Below are 22733 nucleotides of genomic sequence, written 5' to 3'. Positions count from 1 at the left end.
TTCTTCCAGATAAATCTTGTTATTGTTTTTTTCTAGCTCTATAAAATATTTTTTGGTAGTTTGATTGGTATGGCACTGAAGGAAGTAAATTTAGGTAGAATTGTCATTTTATTGTATTAGTTCGGCCTACCCATGAGCAACTGATATCTTCCTAATTATTTTGATCTGACTTTATTTGTTTTGTAATTGTGTTCATATAGTTCCTGGGTTTGTCTTAGCAGGTAGATTCTCAAATAGTTTATAATGTCTACATTAACTTTAAATGGACTTTCTCTATCTCTTGCTGTTGAGCTTTGTTGGTTATATGTAGAAATGCCAGTGATTTATGTGGGTTTATTTTATATCCTGCAACTTTGCTAAAGTTGTTTATTATTTCAAATAATTTTTACTTGATTTTCTAGGATTCTCTAAGAATGCTATCATACCATCTGCAAAGAGTCATAGCTTTGTTTCTTCTTTGCCTATTCTAATTCCTTCAATTTCTTTTTCTTCTCTTATTGCTAATGCTAACATTTCTAGTACCATATTGAATAACAGTGGGATAATGGACATTCTTGATCTTATTGGGAAAATTTCTAGCTGCTCCCCATTACATATAATGCTTCCTGATGGTTCAAGATAGATGCTACCTATCATTTTAAGGAAGACTCCATTTATTCCTATGCTCTCAAGTGTTTTTAATAGGAATGGGTGTTGTATTTTGTCAAATGATTTTTCTGTATCTATTGAGATAATCATCTGATTTGTTAGGTTCCTTGTTGATACGGTCAGTTATGCTGATAATTTTCCTAACATTGAACCAGGCATATAAGTTGACTTTGATGTGATGATAAAAAATCTAATTGAGTGGTGAAAAGGTATTGTTCTGGGAGAAGAGGAAAAGAAGAGGCAGACAAGGGTAAATTACATCACACAAAAAGGCACAAAAGCTATTACAGTAGAGGGAAAGAAGGGAGGGAGATGAGAATTATTTGAACCTTACTCTCATCAGATTTGGCTCAAAGAGGGAATAACATACTCAGTTAGGGATAGAAATCTAACATGCCCTACAGGAAGTAGGAGGGGAAAGAGGAAAGAAAAGAGAGAGGGTGGACAGAAGGGAGGGGAGAGGTATATATTCCTTATATATTCCTGGTATAAATCCTGGCTGGTCATAGTGTATTATTCTCGAGATAAGTTACTGTAATCTCTTTGCTGATATTTTATTTAAAGTTTTTGCATCTTTATTTGTTAGAAAAATTGGTCCATAAATTTCTTTCTCTGTTTTGGCTCTTCCCAGTTTAGGTATCAGCGCTATATTTGTATCATAAAAAGAATTTGTTAGGACTCCTTCTTTGCCTATTTTCGCAAATAGTATTGGAATTTAAATGTTATTGTTATTTAAATGTTTGATAGAATTCACTTGTAAATTCATCTTGCCCTGGAGATTGTTTTCTTAAGGCTTGTTCAATTTCTTTTTCTGAAGTGGGGTTATTTAAGTATTTTATTTCTTCTTCCATTAATCTGGGCAATTTATATTTTTGTAAATATTCATCCATTTCACTAAGATTGTCAACTTTATGGGCATACAGTTGGGCAAAATAGCTCCTAATTATTGTTTTGATTTCCTCTTCATCAGAGATTGAAGATTCATTTTTGATACTGGTAATTTGGTTTTCTTCTTTCTTTTCTTAAATAAATTAACTGATTATCTATAAAAATGTATGTATATAGATACATATATATATATATATATATATATATATATATATATATAAACCTATTACCTATTTTATTGGTTTATTTATCTATTATCTATTTTATTGGTTTTTCAAAAATTGCTCTTAGTTTTATTTATTAGTTCAATAGTGTTCTTAATTTCAATTTTATTAATCTGTCCTTTGGTTTTCAGAATTTCTCATTTGGTATTTAATTAAGGAGTTTTAATTTGTTCTTTTTCTAGCTTTTTTAGTTGCATCCCCAATTCATTGATCTCCTCTTTCTCTATTTTATTCATGTCAGCATTTAGAGATATAAAACTTCTGGTAAGAACCACTTTTGTTGCATCCCAGAAGCTTTGGTATGTTGTCTCTTTATTGTCATTATTTTGGATGAAGTTATTGATTGTTTCTCTGATTTGTTGCTTGACCCACTCATTCTTTAGGATTAGATTATTTAGTGTCCAATTAATTTTTAGTCTGTTTTTTGATGGCCCTTTGTTACATGTAATTTTTATTGCATCATGATCTGAAATGGATGCATTTAATGTTTCTGCCTTTTTGCATTGGATTGTGAGGTTTTTATGTTCTAATACACGGTCAGTTTTTGTGTAGGTGCCATGTACCACTGAGAAAAAGGTATTTTCCTTTCTTATCCCACTTCAGTTTTCTCCAAAGGTCTACCGTATCTAACTTTTCTAAAATTCTGTTGATCTCCTTAACTAGTTTATTTTGTGGTTAGATTTATGTAGTTCTGAGAGGGGGAGGTTGAGGTCCCCCACTAGTATAGTTTTGCTGTCTATTTCTTCCTGTAACTCCCTTAACTTCTCCTCTAAGAATTTGGATGCTATACCACTTAGTGAATATATATTTAGTTATGATATTACTTCATTATCTATGATACCTTTTAGCAGGATGTAGTTTCCCTCTTTTAATTAGATATATTTTTTCTTTTGCTTTGTCTGAGATCAGGATTGCTACTCCTGTTTCTTTTTTCACTTCAGCTAAAGTTTCTACTCCAGCTTTTTACTTTTACTCTGTGTGTATTCCTCCACTTCAGATTTGTTTCTTGTAAACAACATATTGTAGGATTGTGGTTTTTAATCCTTTCTGTTATCCACTTCCTTTTATGGGGGAGTTCATCCCATTCACATTCATAGTATTGATTATTATCTGTGTTTTTCTCTCCATCCTATTCCCCCCACATTTATGCTTTTATTTCTCCTTTTTCCCTTTCACTCCTCGTTAGTGTTTTGCTTTTGACCACCGCCTCCCTCAGTCTGCCCTCTCTTCTGTCAGCCCCCTCCCTTTTCTTTTCCTTTACCCTTGCTACCTCTCCCCTCCCTTCTGTCCAACCTCTCTCTTTTCTTTCCCCTTTCCCCTCCTACTTCCTGTAGGGCATGTTAGATTTCTATCCCTAACTGAGTATGTTATTCCCTCTTTGAGCCAAATCTGATGAGAGTAAGGTTCAAATAATTCTCGTCTCCCTCCCTTCTTTCCCTCTACTGTAATAGTTTTTGTGCCTTTTTGTGTGATGTAATTTACCCTTGTCTGCCTCTTCTTTTCCTCTTCTCCCAGAACAATACCTTTTCACCACTTAATTAGATTTTTTATCATCACATCAAAGTCAACTTATACCCATGCCCCCTCTCTATGTATACCCCTTTTAAATGTCATAATAACAGTATAATTCTCAAGAGTTACAAGTCTCATCTTCCCTTGTCGGGATGTAAACAGTTTGCCCTTACCGATAACGTTTTTTTTTTTCTTTCCTGTTTATCTTTTTATGCCTCTCTTGAGTCTTGTATTTGAAGATCAAATTTTCTGTTGAGCTCTGGTCTTTATATTAGGAAGGTTTGAAGTCCCCCATTTCATTGAACATCCATCTCCCCTGAAATATTATGCTCAATTTTGCAGGATTATTGATTGTAATCCCAGCTCCTTTGCCTTATGGAAGCCCTCTGAGCTTTTAATGTAGAAGCTGCAAGGTCCTGTGTAATCCTGACTGTGGTTCCATGATATTTAAATTGTTTCTTTCTGGCTGTTTATAATATTTTCTCCTTGACCTGAGAATTTTCCTTGTAGTTTTCACTTTGGGATATCTTTCAGAAGGTGATTGGGGGATTCTTTCAGCGACTATTTTACCCTCTGGTTCTTGGACCTTAGGGCAATTTTCCTTGATGATTTCCTGAAAGACACTGTCCAGGCTCTTTTTCATCATGGTTTTCAGGTTGACCAATAGTTTTTAAATTGTCTCTCCTGGATCTATTTTCCAAGTCAGTTGTTTTACCTATGAGGTATTTTATGTTTTCTTCTATTTTTTCACTCTTTTGTATCTGTTTGACTGATTCTTGATTTCTTATAGAGTCATTAGCTTCCACTCGCCCAATTCTAATTTTTAACAAATGGTTTTCTTTTATTAGATTTTATAACTCCTTTTGTACCTCCATTTGGCCCATTTTACTTTTTAAGGAGTCTTTCTCTTCAGTGAGTTTTTGTGCCTCCTTTTCCATTTGACCTATTCTACTTCATAAGGACTTGTTTTCTGCAGTCAATTTTTGTCTTTCTTTTTCCAAGCTATTGATTCTCTCTTGCATATCTCTCATTTCTTTTCCCAATTTTTCTTCTACCTCTCTTGTTCGACTTTTAAAATCCTTCTTGGGCTCTTCCAAGAAAACTTTTTGGTCTTGTGACCAGTTCATCTTCCCCTTTGAGGTTTCAGATGTGGGTATATTGACAATGTTGTCCTCTTCTAAATTTGTGCCTTGATCTTCCCAGTCCCCATAATAAGAATCTATGGTCATTATCTGTTTCTGCTTTTTTGCTTACGGTGTTTGCCTAATTTCTGGCTTTTAGAGTTGAGCTCTCTTGCTTGAGCACAGGAGGCACTGACCACAAGGAGCACTGACTGACTTCCTATGCTAGGAGCCTGGGACCCTGTCACTCTGGCTTTGTATTCTGGGGCCTCAAATGCTGGCAAATGGAGGCTCCAGGGGTCTGGAAACTTACCTGGTGCTGAGCTGGGGTCAGCAACACTGGAGCTCTTTGGGTTTGGGTGCGGAGTCTGGGATGTGTGCTCACCTGGGCCTTGTACTCAAATATTTAGCTGCTGGAGGATGTCTGCCAAGCAGGAACTGTACCTCCTGGAGGTGTGCTTCCTGGAGTTGTGCTGAAGCATGGGAGATTTGGCTACTGGAGAACACGGGTGCACGTGGTGGTCTTTGGTTTCTACTGGTTCCCTTGCCTGTACTGAGGCACTTGAGGGTCTTGGTGTTGATACTTACCTGCTCCACCACCCTGGGGCTAAGGATCTCCCCCTAGTTTGCTGAAGTGGGTCTTGCCACTGGCTTGTTGGGACACCTCCCATCCTATACTGCTCCCCCTCCCCTAGATCAAGAGGGGCCTTTCCCATTAATCCCCCAAGCTTCCTGGGCCACAAGACTGCTGCACTCCATCTTTCTACTGGCTCAGTTGTTCCAGGGTTTTTCCTAGGGTGATACTTTGAGGGCTTTCAGAGGTCAGTAAGTGAAGGTGAGAATAACTTACTTCTTACTTGACCATCTTGGCTCCCAGAAGCAGAACACATAAGTCTTTTAACTATTTTCTCCAGCATTTTTTCAGTTCTGTATTTTTGTTTTTCCGTTAGACTTATCCAATACTTAAAGAGTGATATTTAAGTCTCACCTCACTATTGTGTTATGAGAGAGAGAGAGGGGGAGGGAGGGAGGGAGGGAGAGATTTCTTCTTGAAACTTATATAATATTTAATTTATGAACTTGTATGCTAAGGCATTTGGAATGTGTAAATTCATAACTAATATTGGGTTTTTTCCATAGTTCCTTTCAGCATAATATAGTTTGCTTGTTTATCCTTTTTTATTTTTTGAAGGCTTATTTTTCCTGTTTGATAGCATGATGGCAGTTCCTTTTCTTTTGGATTCACTTGATGTGTAGTAAATTTTTGTGTTTTTGTCTTTGTTTTTTTAAAGGTACTTCTTGAAAGCAACAGTCACTCTTTTCCATTTTTGTGGTATTATGTTATACATTCACATTTAAAGTTGTGTTAGGTTTATATTTTTCTTCATCTGTATCTAAAACTTTTTTCAAGTTATGATTTTTCCCTTCTATAAATATAGTATTATATTCCTTTGATTACTTTAATTTTTTAAGGTGGTCCTGTTCCCATTGGCTTTCTTTCCCTCACTTTTGATCTCTCTTCTCATTTGTTTCACTTTTCCTTTTAGGGTTTTTTAAAATTAGTTCCTTTTTCTCTCCTATTTTTATTTGGTTATATATTTTGTCCCTCTCTTCTAAGTTAGTCAAGTAGATTCTCTCTTCCTCTCCTCCCTTTTAGCTAGTTCATTAATATTTTAAATTTCTGGGGGGGGAGTTGCACCCCTTTGCAAAAATGATTTTCTTACTCTTCATTAAATATCCTCTCGTTCTGTCTGCTCTAGTACTTCATTCTCTGATTCATGACTCCTATAATTATCTGGTCTTTCTCTTTCCTCTGTATTCCTTATGCCATCAAAGCATCCAAGGTATTCTTTCTAGGCTCTTTCTGCCACTGCCTTGTAGAGCCTTCCCTGTGTTCTCCTCTTTGATTGTGCCTCATAGAACAATGCTAATTATTACAGATCTCAGACAGAAAACTACCCCATGATAGGGCCCCTCTCCCACCACATACCTGATTATACAATCCACCACTCATCTATAACCACTCCTGGTTACCTTTTTTTCACATTTACTGTGAAATTTCCTCCCTGTGTCTATGTTCTCCCACTCCTTTGGGTGTTATTTGTCCCCAGGGCTCCCAACACCCCCCTCTCAATGTAGGACAAGTAGACTTTTCAAGCAACAAATCCCCAGGCCACACCCAGTGTAGGGTCCCCATAATCCTTCATACACCTTCTCTCCTCACCCATAGGAGAATTCAACAGTGGAAACCTCTCCTACCAACAAAGTAAGGCCTCTTTCATTTTTTATCTTTAAAATCCTTTCCCTCTTCTTCTCACCCACTTCCCTTACATAGTCTTCTCTTTCTGAAACCACCAAGGTTATCCTCCATTCATTGCTAGATCTTAATTTGACCGCAGTGTATCACACACTCCTCTTTATCCCCTTGTGCCCCTTGTTCCTTTCCCTCCTTTTTATCTACCCTCTCTCTCTCTCTCTCTCTCTCTCACGTGTGCGCGCGCACACACACACACACACACACACACACACTGATTCACTTGTACATAGGGCATCACCAGGTTCTGTCCATAATGCTGTGTCCCTCTCACCCTCTCCCCCTACATCTATCTCTTCACCATTACTTCTAACAGAATTCTACCTTCATCCCTCTCTCCTTGTTTAAAAAGAAGTATCTTATTTGTCTCTCTCTTGTCACTGTTACTATTGCTATCATTGACTTATGCGTTTATTCATTCCTTCTGCATTTCTGTTGTTTGGATGGTCAAGGAGCAAATAATCTATTCAGTTTGGTTTTCTTTCTAAAAATCTTTCAAATTCTTCTTTATTATTGAGCTTCCATCCTTTTTCCTGCATAGTTAAGCTCAGATTTGCAGGCAGGTCATCCTGGGCTGCAACTCTTCAGAACTCATTATTCCATTCCCCCCTATGTTTTCTAGTGGGTGCAGAATATTCTTGGATTATTCAAATGTCCTTTCCTTTGTATTTGAAGGTCTTTTTCCTGATCATTTGTAGAACATGTTGTTTGTGAACTGAATTGTTAAACATAACCATTATGTATCTTGGAGTTTGGAGCACTGGGGTTTTTTGTTTTTGTTTGTTTTTTTTTTCTATAGGCAATATGTAAATTTTTTCAACTGGAATTTCATTTTCTATGTTCAGAAGTTCTGGGCAGTTTTATTCTATTTCCTGCATTGTGGTGTTAAGGTTTTTTGTACTGCCATGTCCTGGGCAGTCTATGATCCATAGGTTGTCTCTACTTATCCTATATTCAAGATCAGTATGTTTGCTTGTATAGTGAGGATAGTTTTAAAATTTTATCGTTTTTTGCTTCTCTTCTAGATTTTATTTCACTTCTGAGTGTGTGCCTTCCCAATATATTATTCTCTCTTTTGTTTCTTTGGTGAGACTTGCTATTGCAGATTCCAAAATTTTCTAGTCTACCCGTTACTTTTGCTTTGCAGGACATAAATTATGTTCTCATAGTTGTCATTTCTCTTTTGAATTCCTTGGGAACAGTATATTGTGGTTCCATGTTCTCTTCATTTTCTACAGTGTCCTCTGTCACATAAAATATTGGAACACTTTCCTTTACTTTGCAATATTTATCCATAGATATCTAAACTCATTTACTAGATCTGGAGGCTATATATCTTTCTGATGTTATTGTTATTACTGTTGATTTTATCTGTTTATCTCAATATCTGAGTTTTCTTCTGTCTGAAATCTTCGGTAATTTCAGTCTTTTTTTATCTCCTTATTATCCCTATCACTCACTTTCTAACTCCCTCCTTTCTAATTGTGGTTTCTTTAGGGGCTAGATCTCAAAATGTCACAACCTCCTCCCATACTGGGTAATTCATTATTCAACAACCTAGGTCTCTGCCTCAAGTGACTTTTGGGTGGTCACATCAGGCCCTAGGTGCTGTGCTCTTTTCCAGTCTTGGTGGAGTGTTACCACACAGACACACACACACACACACACACACACACACACACACACACACACACACACACACATGTCCTGGTGACCTGTCCCATTCCACTTCTCTGGCCTGGCACCAGCATTTCAGATCTTTACAATGCTATCTTCCCCAACACTGGCAGTTCACTGTAACAACAGTGTTGCTTGCCTCTACTGTGGCTGTGTGAGACCGACAACACTAGCACGCAGAAGGGCTGTCAGCACAGGTTCTGTTATCTGCTTTTCTAAGGAAAGCAACTCTAAGGGGTTAACAGTCTTACTTTGATTGAACATATATGTAGCATTCACTTAGTTCAGGGCAAAAAGCTAGTATCCTGAACTTACAGAGCAAATATAAATAGAAATTACAAACAGAGAAAATATAAACAGGGCAAATAACACAAATCAACAGACAGGTTTCTAGCTGTCTGACCAAAGCTATACATAAATATTTACCAGAAAGAGAAGCACTAACATCTGGGTTTTCAAAGCTGGGGGGGGCTCCTTAATAGCTACCCAGAGTCTCCACACCAACACTCTTCCAGTGAGTGAGCCCCCAAACAAAATGCTTTCAGAGCATATATACCCTGTTTAGGGCCCTGGGGCTTGACACCTCTCAAGGGTTTGACACCTCTCATGACCTAATTACCAAAGGATGTGGGCCTTCCTACAAACAAAGGCAAGACTCACTCAAAGGCATTTGATTGCCATGGTGCTGAGAAGCACTTCAAAAGAAAAAACAGTAAAAGTGCTTTCCTTTACATGCACTGCTTCACAGGGCTAATGTTATGGAGTTGCAGCCCCCAACAGGCTTTTTTTCCTGAATGACTGTGGCCAGGTTGGTTTTCATAGCCCAAACTTCCACATCCTAGAGCTGGTTACTCCATAGCACTGGAAAGAGTGGGGAGGCTATAGGGGTGGGTTTTGTGACCTTGAGCAAGCCTGGGCAGGCAGCTTTGTTGGTGGTAGCATGGGAGGTGGGGGACAGGTGCTGAGTGACCTTAGGGTCAGCAAGCACCAGCTCATGGAATTTTGGTTGTCATTATTTTTAACCTTTCAGATTCTAGATATAGTCAACTGAAGTTGCTTTATCTTTGGCATACCATTTCTATTTTGAAGAAGTTTGAGAGATCATGGGGATCAGAGAAAATGTCTAAGCTTCTATATTTTTCCTCATGTGACCCAATCTCTTTTAATGATTAATTTTTTCTTCTGCCTACAAATATGCTCTAATTTCCCTTATCCATAACAAACCTTCACTTAATTTTGACATCCCATAACCTATTTTCCCACTTCTCTCTTTTATAGCCAAACTTAGAAAAAATTTTCTGTATTCATGAATTCACAACCTCACTTCTCATTCCTCAGTCTCTTGATATCTGTCTTCTGACTCTGCTGCTAAACTCAACGACCTTTTCTCAGTCCTCTTCTTCTTTTGACCTTTCTGAAGCCTTTTATGTTGGCCCAGCAGAAGGCAGGAAAAGTTTCATTTTTGTTTTGTGTATCCCCAGAACCTAGCACATGGTAGAAATGCAGTAAATGCTTGTTGAGTTTAATTGAGTTAGCCACCTCCAGTCTAGCATACTCTCCTAATTTTGTTTCCTTGGTGCTGCTCTCTCCTTGTTCTTGCCTCTCTGTCTTATGGCTCCTCAGTTTTACTTTATCATCATCCCATCTTCCACAAATTCTATCCTGGTCCCTTTTTTCTTCTGTTTCATACAACTTCCTTTTCTGATCTGCTTCCATGAGTTGTTTCATCATCTCTATGTAGATGACTGTCAGATTTACGTGCCCTGTTTTAACCTTTCTCCTGAACTACTGCCCTGCATCAACAACTTCCTCCTGAATGGTCCAGTAGCATCTCAAACTGAAGATCACAGAATCTCAGAATTGTAAGGAACCTCAGAAGTCATTTAATCTAACCCATAAATTAACAGAAATCACCTCAATAATGATACTGGCAGGGTGGAGCCAAAATGGCGCTGTGAAAGGAAGGAACTACTGGAGCTGTCTCACAAATTCTGTCAGATATGTCTAAAAAAGTGAATCTGAGCAAATTTGAGAGAGTTAGAAGCTACTAGTAGACTGAGAGGGGTAGGAGCGCCAGGCATGCGCAAGGGCACCAGACCAAACCAACCAGGAACAGCAGAGGAATCCAGCCAGTGTCCCAGTCTGGGAGGTCTCTGGGTGAGCAAAACGCCAGAGCAGGAACAGGCCCAGGGTGGAAGTACCAGCTATGGCCACGATCGGGCCCCAGGACTCTCAGCCCAGGACAGGAGTCTGTCAGAGCGCAGAGCCTGTGGCTGCAGGAGCAGCTAGCCCGGGGGCCTCCAACCCACAGTCTAAAGGTTTGAAACTCACCTTCTTGAGCTTCTGGGAGCCATGATGTCCAGGTAAAAATGGCTCTCATCCCTCCCTTGAATAAACTCAGAGAATAATACCTCAGAAGAAACAGAGGAGCCAGCAGAGGGGCTTCAGTAGCAAGAGAAGTTGGGGAGAGGGCCCTTCCTGTGGTGGTGGAAGGAGACTAGTGCAGGAAGAGAAGTGTCCCAGCACCTCACACTTCAGCAGAACAACGAGAGTAACTGAGCCCCAGGGGGTGGAGCTAACAAACGTCAATGCCAGGAACCCAGATGTGGCTTTGCACAGCCAGGGGAAGTGGCGGACACCAACACAGACAACAGCTGAGACCTGGGGAAGAGGAGATTCCCAGCAGCCAGACCACCCCTCCCCCACGCCTCACAAAACCAGAGGCCATAAAACATAAAGCCAGTGAGCAGGTCCAAAGATTCCAACACAAGAAACTTGGGACCGAGACCCCTGAGCCTCAGAAACAGAGATCCACTTTAGAAGCCAGGAGGAAAAAAGAAAGCCATCATGAAAAAACATGCTAAAAAGCCAAAGACCATTGATTCATATTATGGAGACAAGGATGATCAAAATACCATTTCAGAAGAGGACAGCATGGACATTATACCATATCTGAAACCTCAAAAGGGAAAGTGATCTGTTCTCCAGACCAAAAAGCATTCCTGGAAGAACTCAAGGAGGAATTTAAAAACCAAATTCGAGAGGTAAAAGAAAAAAATGGAAAAAAATTCACGGAGGAAAACAAATCTTTAAAAAGGTAAAATCGGGGAATTGGTTAAGGAAAATCAGAATATAATTGGAGAAAATGTCTCATTGAAAAGTAAAATCAACCAAATAGAAAAGGCGATAGAGAAGATTAAAGAAGAAAACAAAACATTAAAAATTAGAGTTGGGGAGGTAAAGCTAATGACTCTATGAAACATCAAGAATCAGTCAAACAAAATCTAAAGAATGAAAAAATACTGCAAGCAGCTAGAACGAAATAATTCAAATATCACAGAACTGCAGTCAGGATCACGCAGGATCTGTCAGCTTCTACATTAAATGACAGAAGAAATTGGAATGTGATATTCCGAAAGACAAAGGAGCTTGGAATACAACCAAGGATCAACTACCCAGAAAAATTGAGCATAATTTTCCAGGAAAAGGGGATGGACATTCAATGAAATAAGGGAATTCCAGACCTTCCTGATGAAAAGGCCAGAGCTCAATGGAAAATCTGATCTGCAAATACAAAACTCAAGAAAGACATAAAAAGGTAAATGGGGGGGGAAGCCCTAGTTAATCAATAAGGCTAATTAGTTACATCTTTATATAGGATTATTTTGTTTTATATGGGTTTTATATATATACACACACACACATATATATATATGTCAATACTAAGAATAGTAATTACAATTGAAAGGGATATTCATAGACTGTGGGTATCAGTATAAAATAACTGATATAATGATGAAACAATATAATTAAGAGATGTAAAAAGGTGGTTCTGGGAGAAGAGGTAAGGAGGGAGTAGAAAAGGGTAAATTACATCACATGAAGAGGCACAAAAACATTATAGTAGAGGAAAAGAAGGGAGGGAGAAGAGCGGTATCTGAGCTTTACTCTCATCAGGTTTGATTCAAGAAGGGAATAACATACCCTGATAAGCATAGATATCAAACTTGTTCTACAGGTAGTAGGAGGGGAAAGGGGAAAGAAAACGGAGGGGGTGGTCAAAAGGGAGGGAAGAAGTAACAAGGGGATAAAGGTAGGATAAGGGAGGGTAATCAAGAGGGAGGGTAAACTGAGGAAGGCAGCGGTCAAAAACAAAACTCGAGGAGTGGAAGGGAGAAGGGAGAAATAAAAAACAGAGGATATAGGGTGGAGAAAAAGACACAGATAGTAATCATAACTGTGAATGTGAATGGGATGAACTCTCCCATAAAACAGAGGCAGATAGCAGAATGGATTAAAAACCATAATCCTACACTACGTTGCTTACAAGAAACACATTTGAAACAGGGATACACACAGGGTAAAGGTAAAAGGCTGGAGTAGAATATATTTTGCTTCAGCTAAAGTAAAAAAAGCAGGGGTAGCAATCCTAATCTCAGGCAAAGCAAAAGCAAAGACAGATCTAATTAAAAGAGATAAGGAAGGACACTATATCCTGCTAAAAGGCACTGTAAACAATGAAGCAACATCATTATTTAACATGTATGCACCAAGTGGTATAGCATGCAGATTCTTAGAGGAGAGGTTAAGGAAGTTACAGGAAGAAATAGATAGCAAAACTATAATAATGGGGGACCTCAACCTCCCCCTCTCTGAACCTGATAAATCTAACCTCAGAATAAGCAAAGAAAGGAGTTAAGGAGGTGAATAGAATTTTAGAAAAGGCAGATATGATACACCTCTGGAGAAAACTGAATGGGGATAAAAAGGAATATTCTTTTTCTCAGCAGTACATGGCACATACTCAAAAATTGACCATGTACTAGGGCATAAAAACCTCACAATCCAGTGCAGAAATGCAGAAGTAGTCAAATCATCCTTTTCAGATCATGACGCAATAAAAATTATTTGTCATAAAGAACCATGGAAAAATAAGCTAAAAATTAATACAAAACTAAATAATCTAATTCTAAAGAATGAGTGGGCCAAAGAACAAAACATGGAAACAATTAATAACTTCATTCAAGAGAATGACAATAATGAGACAACATACCAAAACTTATGGGATGCAGCAAAAGCAGTTCTTAGGGGAAGTTTTATATCTCTAAATGCTTACATGAATAAAATGGAGAAAAAGGAGATCAACAAATTGGGCATCCAACTGAAAAAGCTAGAAAAAGAACAAATTGAAAATCCCCAATTAAATACCAAATTAGAAGTACTGAAAATCAAAGGAGAGATTAATAAAATTGAAATCAAGAAAACTATTAAATCAATAAATAAAACTGAGATCTGGTTTTATGAAAAAATCAATAAAATTGATAACCCTTTGGTCAATTTGATTTAAAAAAAGAAAGAAAAACAGATTACCAGTATCAAAAATGAAAAGGGTTAATTCACCTCCAATGAAGAGGAAATTAAAACAATAATTAGGAATTTGACCAATTGTATGCCTATAAATTTGACAGCCTTAGAGATATGGATGAATATTTACAAAAATACAAATTGCCTAGGTTAACAGAAGAGGAAGTAAAATAACTTAAATAACCCTATCTCAGAAAAAGAAATTTGAGCAAGCCATCAATGAACTCCCTAGGAAAAAATCTCCAGGAGCATATGGTTTTTCATGTGAATTCCATCAAACGTTTAAAGAACAATTAATTCCTACACTTTATAGACTATTTGGGAAAATAGGTGAGGAAGGAGTCCTACCAAATTCTTTTTATGACACAAATATGGTACTAATATCCAAACCAGGAAGAGTCAAAACAGAGAAAAAAAATTATAGACCCTATTTCCCTAATGAATATTGATGCAAAAAAATTAAATAAAGTATTAACAAAAAGATTACAGCAACTTATGAGGAGAGTAATACACTACAACCAGGTAGAATTTATTCCAGGAATGCAAGGCTGTTCAATATTAGGAAAACTATCAGCATAATTGATCAATTGAACAAAACTAGCAGAAACCATATGATCAACTCAACAGATGCAAAAAAAGCCTTTGAAAAAATACAACACACATTCCTATTAAAACACTAGAAAGCATAGAAATAAATGGAGCCTTCCTTAAAATTACAAATAGCATCTCCCTAAAACCATCAACAAGCATTATTTGTAATGGGGATAAGCTAGATGCATTCCCGACAAGATCAGGGGTGAAACAAGGATGTCCATTATCACCCTTACGATTCAATTTGGTACTAGAAACTTTAGCTGTAGCAATAAGAGAAGAAAAAGAAATTGAAGAAATTAGAATAGGCAAAGAACAAACTAAATTATCACCTTTTGCAGATGATATGATGATGTACTTAGAGAATCCTAGAGAATCAAGTAAAAAACTACTTGAAATAATAAACAACTTTAGCAAAGCTGCAGGATATAAAATAAACCCACACAAATCCTCAGCATTCCTATACATTACTAACAAAGCCCAACAGCAAGAGATAGAAGGAGAAATTCCATTTAAAGTTACTGTAGACACTATAAAATATTTGTGAGTCTACATGCAAAGATAAACCCAGGGCCTATATGAACATAATTATGAAACACTTTTCACACAAATAAAGTCAGGTCTAAATAAATGGAAAAAATATCAGTTGCTCAGGGTTAGGCTGAGCTAATATAATAAAAATGACAATTTTTGCCTAAATTAATTTATTTATTCAATGCCATACCAATTGAACTGCCAAAAAATTATCTTACAGAGCTGGAAAAATAATAACAAAATTCATCTGGAGGAACAAGAAGTCTAGAATATCTAGGGAATAAATGAAAAGAAATGCTAGGGAAGGTGGCCTAGTCATATCAGATATTAAACTGTACTATAAAGCAGCAGTCGTCAAAAGTACTTGGTACTGGCAAAAAAACAGAGTCATGAATCAGTGTAATAGGCTAGGTACACAAGACACAGTAGTCAGTGACTATAGCAATCTACTCTTTGATAAACCCAAAGAATTTAGCTTCTGGGTTAGGAATTCACTATTTCACAAAAACTGCCAGGAGAATTGGAAAATAGTATGGCAGAAACTGGGCATAGACCAATATCTTATACCATATAACAAAATAAAGTCAAAATGGGTTCATGATTTAGTAATAAAGGCTGACACTAAAAGCAATTTGGGAGCCAGGGATAGTTTACCTACCAGATTTATGGGAAAGCAAAGAATTTATGGCACAACAAGAGATAGAGAGTGTTACAAAATACAAAATGGATAATTTTGATCATGTGAAATTGAAAAGTTTTATATAAAAAAAGCCAATGCAACAAAGATTAGGAAGGAAGCAAAAAATTGGAAGAAACTCTTTACAACCAGTGTCTCTGATAAAGGCCTCACCTCTAAAATACACAGGGAACTGAGCCAAATATATAGGAATACAAGTGACTCCCCAGTTGAGAAATGGTCAAAGGATATGAACAGGCAGTTTTCAGAGGAAGAAATTAAAGGTGTCTATAGGCATATGAAAAAATGCTCTAAATCACTACTGATTAGAGAAATGCAAATCAAAACACCTCTTAGGTACCCCATCTCTCCTGCCAGATTATGACAAAACAGGAAGATGATAAATGCTGGAGAGGATGTGGGAAAATTGGAACACTGTTACATTGCTGGTAGAGTTGTGAACTGATCCAGCCATTCTGGAGAGCAATTTGGAACTATGCCCAAAGGGCTATAAAAATGTTCATACCCTGTTGGGGGTCCTCGACCAGCAAGGACCCCAATCTCAGGACGCAATGGATGAGGCAGGAGTCAAGGTGGAAGCAACTCCAATTTACTGGGAGAAATCCTCCATTTTTATAGGGTTTGCACTATATGAGCAGAAGCAAGTGGCCAATGGGTAAGGAGATGACAGCATGGGAAGGAACAGAAATGTTGCAAAGGGACAGGATAGAAATGTTGCAGTACGGGTATATTGTTGCACTTTGTTCTGGTATGGGTATCGATATAGGTATGGGAAGGATCTGAATTGTTGCAATGTGTGGTACACTGTGGGATCTGCAAGTGTATGGGAAAGATTAGGATTGTTGCAAGATAGTTTCTGTAGGGGTATGGGAACAAGGGGGAATGCTGCCCCACAGTATCTATGGGAATGCTTGGGCATCTTGCAAGATGGTATCAGAGCTGTATGAGCTACGTGAGGCACGAGGCAGGATGTCCCCGTAAAGTATCAAAGATGTTCCAGTAAGTAAAGTAAGAAAGCATTATGTCAGGCATTGTGTTAGGCACTGGTTCAAGAGCATTAGGTAACAGCCAGCTGGATCCCTCCTTCTGGGCTTGTGAGTCCTTTGTGGACAGACTCTGCCTGCATGTGTAGGACGACTACAGGGGCTGCTAAGGGTAGAGGCCCTCCCTCCGGGCACCTGCCGTTCCAATTCCTACTAAGCCTGTCTGGTTTTACCCAGGAAACAGGCCAAGTGCTAGGGTCCTAACAGCCCCGGGGTCGGCCCCAACTCCTCATAATACCCTTTGACCCAGCAGTACCACTTCTAGGACTGTATCCCAAGCAGGATAAGGACCCATATGTACAAAAATATTTATAGCGGCTCTTTTTGTAGTAGCAAAGAATTGGAAATCAAGGGGATGCCCATCAATTGGGGAATGGCTGAACAAGCTGTGGTATATGAAGGTAATGGAATACTATTGTGCCATAAGAAATGGGGATGATACGGACTTCATAATAACCTGGAAAAACCTACACAATATAAAGCTGAGTGTGCAGAGCATAACCAAAGATACATTGATTCTGGGATGACTAACCTTGATAGACTTTGCTCTTCTCAGCAATCCAAGCTTCAAAGACAACTCCAAAGGACTCATGATGGAGAGAGCTATCTACATCCAGAGAAAGAACTATGGAGCCTGAACACAGATTGGGGCAAACTGTTTGCTCTCCTTTTTTTTTTCTTTTGTGTTTTTTTTTCTCTTTTGTTTTTGTTTTTGTTTGTTTGGGCTTTTTTGGTTTTGTTTCTTCTTTCTCATAATTCATTCCATTGGACATAATTCTTCTTTACAACTTGACTATTGTGTAAATAAGTTCAATGCGAAGTTATATGTAGAAGATGTATCAGATGCCATGCTATCTTGGGGGGGAGGGGGGAGGAGGGGAAGAAAATCTGGAACTCAAAATCATCTGGAACTGAGTGTTGTAAACTAAAAATAAAAAAATCTTAATTTAATAGTTAAAAATGAAAAAAAATAAAATTATAGGTTGTAGGAAAAAAACAATGATACTAGCAAGTGGTCAGCAAGCCTTTATTTAAAGACTTCAAGTAAGAAAAAACTGATTATATCATGAGCCAATTCATTTCACTTCTCGGTAGTTCTAATTATTAAGAATTTTTTCCATCAAACTTAAAATTGCCTCTGCAGCTTCTAACAATTGCTACTAATTCTCTTCCCTAAGACCAAGTAGACCAGTCTAATTTTTTCCAGCACATAGTATACGTAGGATATAGTGTAAAGAGAGAAGACCAGAAGGCCAAAGACTGGGCCTTGAGTAACACATATTTTTTAGGAGATAGGTGGTCACAGAGGAGCATTTGAAGTAAACAAAGAAGGTACAGTTGGAGAGATAGCTTGAGAAGCAGGCTAGTACAGTGTTTGGAAGCTAAAGCAGGAGAGAATTTTAAGAAGGGGGACTGGTTAACAATGTCATACCTAGCAGAGAAGTCAGGGTGAACAGAGAGATTGTTGCCAACTTGAGTCACTCCCAGGAGATATGAATTTGGCTCTTCTATGAGTGTAATAAAGAAGACTTAACTCTCTTCCTTACAAGACTAACAGAGGCGGTTCCTTAACATTACAGGATGAAAAGGGTGAATTGGTATGCAAAAGATACTTAACCTCCTTTCTAGCTCCTAGCTTGCTTTGGAGGCTCCTCTCCAATTCCCTCCTTAATTCTCTCTCCACTCCTTCAGACTGTAGCGCACACTCTAAGGATTATAGGGTGTCAGTAAGTTTTATGGTTCTAGAAAACAGATTTAGAGCAGATGTGCTGGGTACAAAGAAGGCCATCTTCCCAAAATTATCCTTTGCTTATCACCACCCTGAGTGTACAAAGTTTGGCTGACAATCAATACAACTCACCCTTTACTTTCCAACTTTCCAAACTTCCATAATAACATTCTCCCTTAATGTAAATTTCCCATGAAAAGAACCCTGAGAGTTTGTGTGGTATGACTTTTATTTCAGCTTCTGATCTGTATGATCTGCTCCTATTAATACTTTTACTTTTTTCTGTCTTTCTGCCAGGGCCTTTTTAGAGTGGCTCCATCTGCTTCAAAACTGAAAAAGCTGAAAGCTGCTCTGGACTGCTGTGTACTGGATGTGCAGGAATACTCAGCTGACCCTCATGCTATTGCAGGTAGTGGAGTTACCCGGTTGTCGTATGGCTGAGTTAGGGATTTTCAGGAAAGGGACTGAGCAGACCTTTAAGGTAGATGTGTCTGGGACAATAAAACCAATGAATTCCCATCATGCCTGGGGATGTCCAAGGACAATATACCCAGTTCCAAGTCACACCACAAAAAAGGATCAAGGCAAAAAAAAAATCAATTCTTTGTTTTGTCCATCATGCCTTGTCTAAGAATGATTGTGAAAGAGAAGCAGCAGACATCTATTCTCAATGTAATGCCCAAGTACAGTACTCAGTGCTCTTAATCCAAACCTTCTGAAAGCCAACTTCTAAATTTATTTGTAAGACCACTTATCAAGTGTCTTCCTCTGTCCAGTCATAATTGATCATGGTAAATAATTTGTTCATGTTCAGGAGCTCTAAAGTCTTATCTCAGAGAGTTGCCAGAACCTCTCATGACCTTTGAACTGTATGAAGAGTGGATTCAGGCTTCCAAGTGAGTATCCTGACTGTTACAAAAGCTATGATTTTGGTTTTGGTTTTGGTGGTGGTGCTTTTTAATAATAATTTACAGAGAGAAATGCTGAAGTAGCCCCTGTTTACAATTCCAGGAGGTAAATGAAGAGGAACTAGTCCTGAAAATATAAGGGAATAGTGAGCCAGAAAATATTGAAGAAAGATCAGAGAAATGAGAAAGAATCCGTGGGAAATATATGGGCAGATGATACAAAAGCCAGAGTACAAGTTATTGGTGTCCCTGTGTGCTAAACAACCTACCTCCCAAATTATATAGGGATCATTATTTTAACCTGCCTTTGTACTAGACAAGAACTGACTTAGATAGGTAGATGGATTCATGATCTCAAAGATGCAGGTACTCTGTAAGTAAAAATCTATATTGGGTAAAACCGAACAGAAGGCTTGTTGCTAAAGGTGAGGGAGAGGGAAATGTGAAAGGAAAAACTGAGCAGTGGCAGAACTTGAGAGTGTAAGAACTGAGGGGAAAGTTCAGTGAACAGCAAAATCTTGATGAACAGTTTAGAGAGCAGCTTCAGCGAATGAAAGTTGATTTAGGTCGAAAGATTACAAAGTTTGTTTCAAGAGATTTCTGGCCCTGGAAACCAAATTGCATTAGAGCAATGGGCTTGGGGTATCAGAACATGACGAAATGAAGTTTGTGCCAGAATTAGGGGTTATGCCCAATAACAACCACAAAATGCTTTGTTTCCTCAATTATTGGAGATCGGAAAAGCTTGAAGGTAAAGCAGAGAACTAAAAAGTGAAGCCATGCTCTGTGCAGGTGGTAGGCACTTAATGCATGTTTCTAATAGAATTGGGTTGATAGTTTAAACTGGATGAGGCTAGACTTGTTAACTTGAGTGATTTGCCTACCTCTATGGAGTTTGTACCCCAAGCTTTTTCATTTGATAGGAAATGTGGGCACTCAATACTTTTTTGTGTGCTTATAGTTGACCACTTCTCTACCAAGAGGAGGGGAGTTATGTGTCATAATCAGTTCTCTGGACTCAAAAATGTTCATTGCATTGATCTGAGGTCTCATGTCATCAAATATTACTTTTTATATTAATATTATCATTGGGTATATTTTTCTTTTAGTTTCTCTTGACTTTGCGTCAGTCCCTATAAGTCTTCCTAAATTTCTCTGAATTCTTCATATTTATTGTCTTTTATGTATGGCACAATAATATTATATTATATTCTTATGCCATAATTTGTTCAGCTGCTGCCTTAGTCAGTGCTTTTTTAAAGATAACATCAGTGACCCCTTTTTAAAAAGGTATGTTATTCTTTGATTATTTACCATGGAACTGGGGATGTGAATTGTAAAGGGCAAAGCTGTACCCCAAGAACAAAATTAAAAAGAATTTATTGCCTTGAACAGAGAAGACACTTACCATAGTATGACATATAGTAGGTATTTAGTGAATTTTTATTGATTGATCGAAGTGAGAAATGACCACTGGTGAACAGAGAGTCTTTTTAAAAAAAAATCATATCTAGTCTGTATATGCCTTTTTTATTTTCAGATACAAAACTTCTTGAGAGCAAAACCTGTCTTTATATGGGTATAGGTATACCTAAATTTATGCAAATGTGTTTGCAAAAAGTGGTGTGTAAATGGAATTTTTGTATATCAAGTGTTCTTAAGTGAACTAAGAAAATTTAGAAGTAATAGTTATAAAACACTTAACACAATGCCTGGCACGTAACAGGTGCTTAAAAATGCTTGTTCCCTCCTACCCTGAATATTTTAGACACCTTCTCAAATCAACCAGTTTTGTAACCTTAGAGTTTAGCTTGACTCTTTCCTCCCTCTTCCTCCCCCTCACCCCAAAATCCAGTTAGTTGGCAGGTGCTTTCAATTCTTCCTCCATAACAGCTCTCTACTCACATGGCCACCACCCTATTTCAGGCCATTATCATATCTTATCTAGACTATTATGATAACTTCCTAATTGAACTCCCTGCCTGCAGCCCCTCCTCTCTCAAATTTGTGTTCTACACAGTGAACAAAATAATCTGACCACATCACTTCTCTGCTCGAAAACCATCAGTGGGCTTTCTGGCCTCTTGCATAAAAGATAGACTCCTTGGCCTGGCATTTAAAAGGCCCTCTTCAATTTTTCTCCAATATAAAACTTTCTGCCTTTGTTTCACACTATTTGCTTTCACATGGTCTAACCATTCTAGCCAATCTGGACTAATCACACTATTCATCAAATATTTTAACTAGGCCATCTTCCACTTTTGTGCATTTGCACAAGCTGTTCCCCATGTCTGGAATGCACTACTTCCTCATCTTCCCCTTTCAGAATCCTTAACTTTCAGGCTTAGCTCAGGTACTGCATCTTCCTTGAAGATTTCCTAATCTACGTCCCACCCCAACCTACCTCTACCATATGTCTCACTTTCTTCAAATTACTGCTTATTTATTTATCTCTTCACCTGTTGTATGATGCAAAGTTCTGCAAGGAAGAGATTGTTAGGTTTTCATCTTTGTATTTCCAGCACCTAGTATAAAGCAAGTGCTTAATAAATGTCTACTATTGAACTGAGAAACCTCACAGTGAATCCTTTTGGAGGCACTGATGCTGTATTGGAAGGAGTACTAGACTTGGAATTAGGATGCATAGATTCTAATTTCTACTTTACTAAAAGTAGATTGCGACTTTGGTTAACTCTAGGAACAAGAAGGGGCAATGTAATAAAGATTATTCGGGCTATAGGTTAAGAGGGAGGAATAGTGATTTTGCCATTGGAGTATACTACAGATCACCCAGACAGAAAGAAAAAAATTGATGGGGAATGTGAGAAAAAATCACAAGTTTGGCACAGAAGCATGATACAATAGTGATGGAAAACTTCAATTATCCAGATGCTTGTTAGAACTCTCTATCTACCAATAGTAGAGAAGGTAATAACTTCTTGACTTGTCTTTGTGATAATTTCATCCTTCAAAAGGTGGAGGAAGCAAAAAGGAGAAATTTTATTCTGGATCTCATTCTTACTAATAGGGAGGAACTGGTTGCTGGGATGGAAATTTAAGAACCTTAGGAGGAAAGGACCTCTCTATAGTGATAGAGAGGAAGTCTGAACACGGTCTGACACTAAATTTGGGGAAAACAGATTTCCAAAGAGTTCAGAGAAATGATATGTAGGATTTCATAGAATAAAATATGTAAGGAGAGATAGAAGATGCTCAAGAAAGAAATTTTGAAGACAAAAAAGGAAGCTTCCAATGAAGAAGTAAAGTGGGAATTGTCAAAAGAAACCAATGTGGATGTACCAACCAACCTTGATTTTAAAAGAAAGTGTACAGAAGTTGGAAGCAAGACCAAATACTAGAAGACGAATATGATGAGTATGGCACAGTCCCATAAAAATTATGTAAGGAATGCTAAACCACAAAATGAGTTCAGGTCAGCATGAGAGGTTAAGGACAAACAAAAATGGGGAGGTTTTTTGTTTG

General features: G+C 38.0%; 1 protein-coding gene across 2 annotated transcripts in view; it reads left to right on the top strand.

Annotated features, from left to right (window-relative positions):
* ARHGAP44 (Rho GTPase activating protein 44) overlaps positions 1 to 22733 on the top strand; it is a 223775-nt gene that overhangs the window by 114683 nt on the left and 86359 nt on the right. For both annotated transcript variants that reach the window (XM_036756005.1, XM_036756006.1), the window contains exons 11-12: positions 18640 to 18751; positions 19157 to 19238. In XM_036756005.1, the coding sequence (XP_036611900.1) occupies positions 18640 to 18751; positions 19157 to 19238 (194 nt within the window). The remainder of the gene's footprint in view (positions 1 to 18639; positions 18752 to 19156; positions 19239 to 22733) is intronic.

Source organism: Trichosurus vulpecula, chromosome 4 (genome assembly GCF_011100635.1).
Source record: "Trichosurus vulpecula isolate mTriVul1 chromosome 4, mTriVul1.pri, whole genome shotgun sequence".
Classification (NCBI taxonomy): Eukaryota; Metazoa; Chordata; class Mammalia; order Diprotodontia; family Phalangeridae; genus Trichosurus; species Trichosurus vulpecula.
This window is presented reverse-complemented; position numbering and strand designations above follow the sequence as displayed.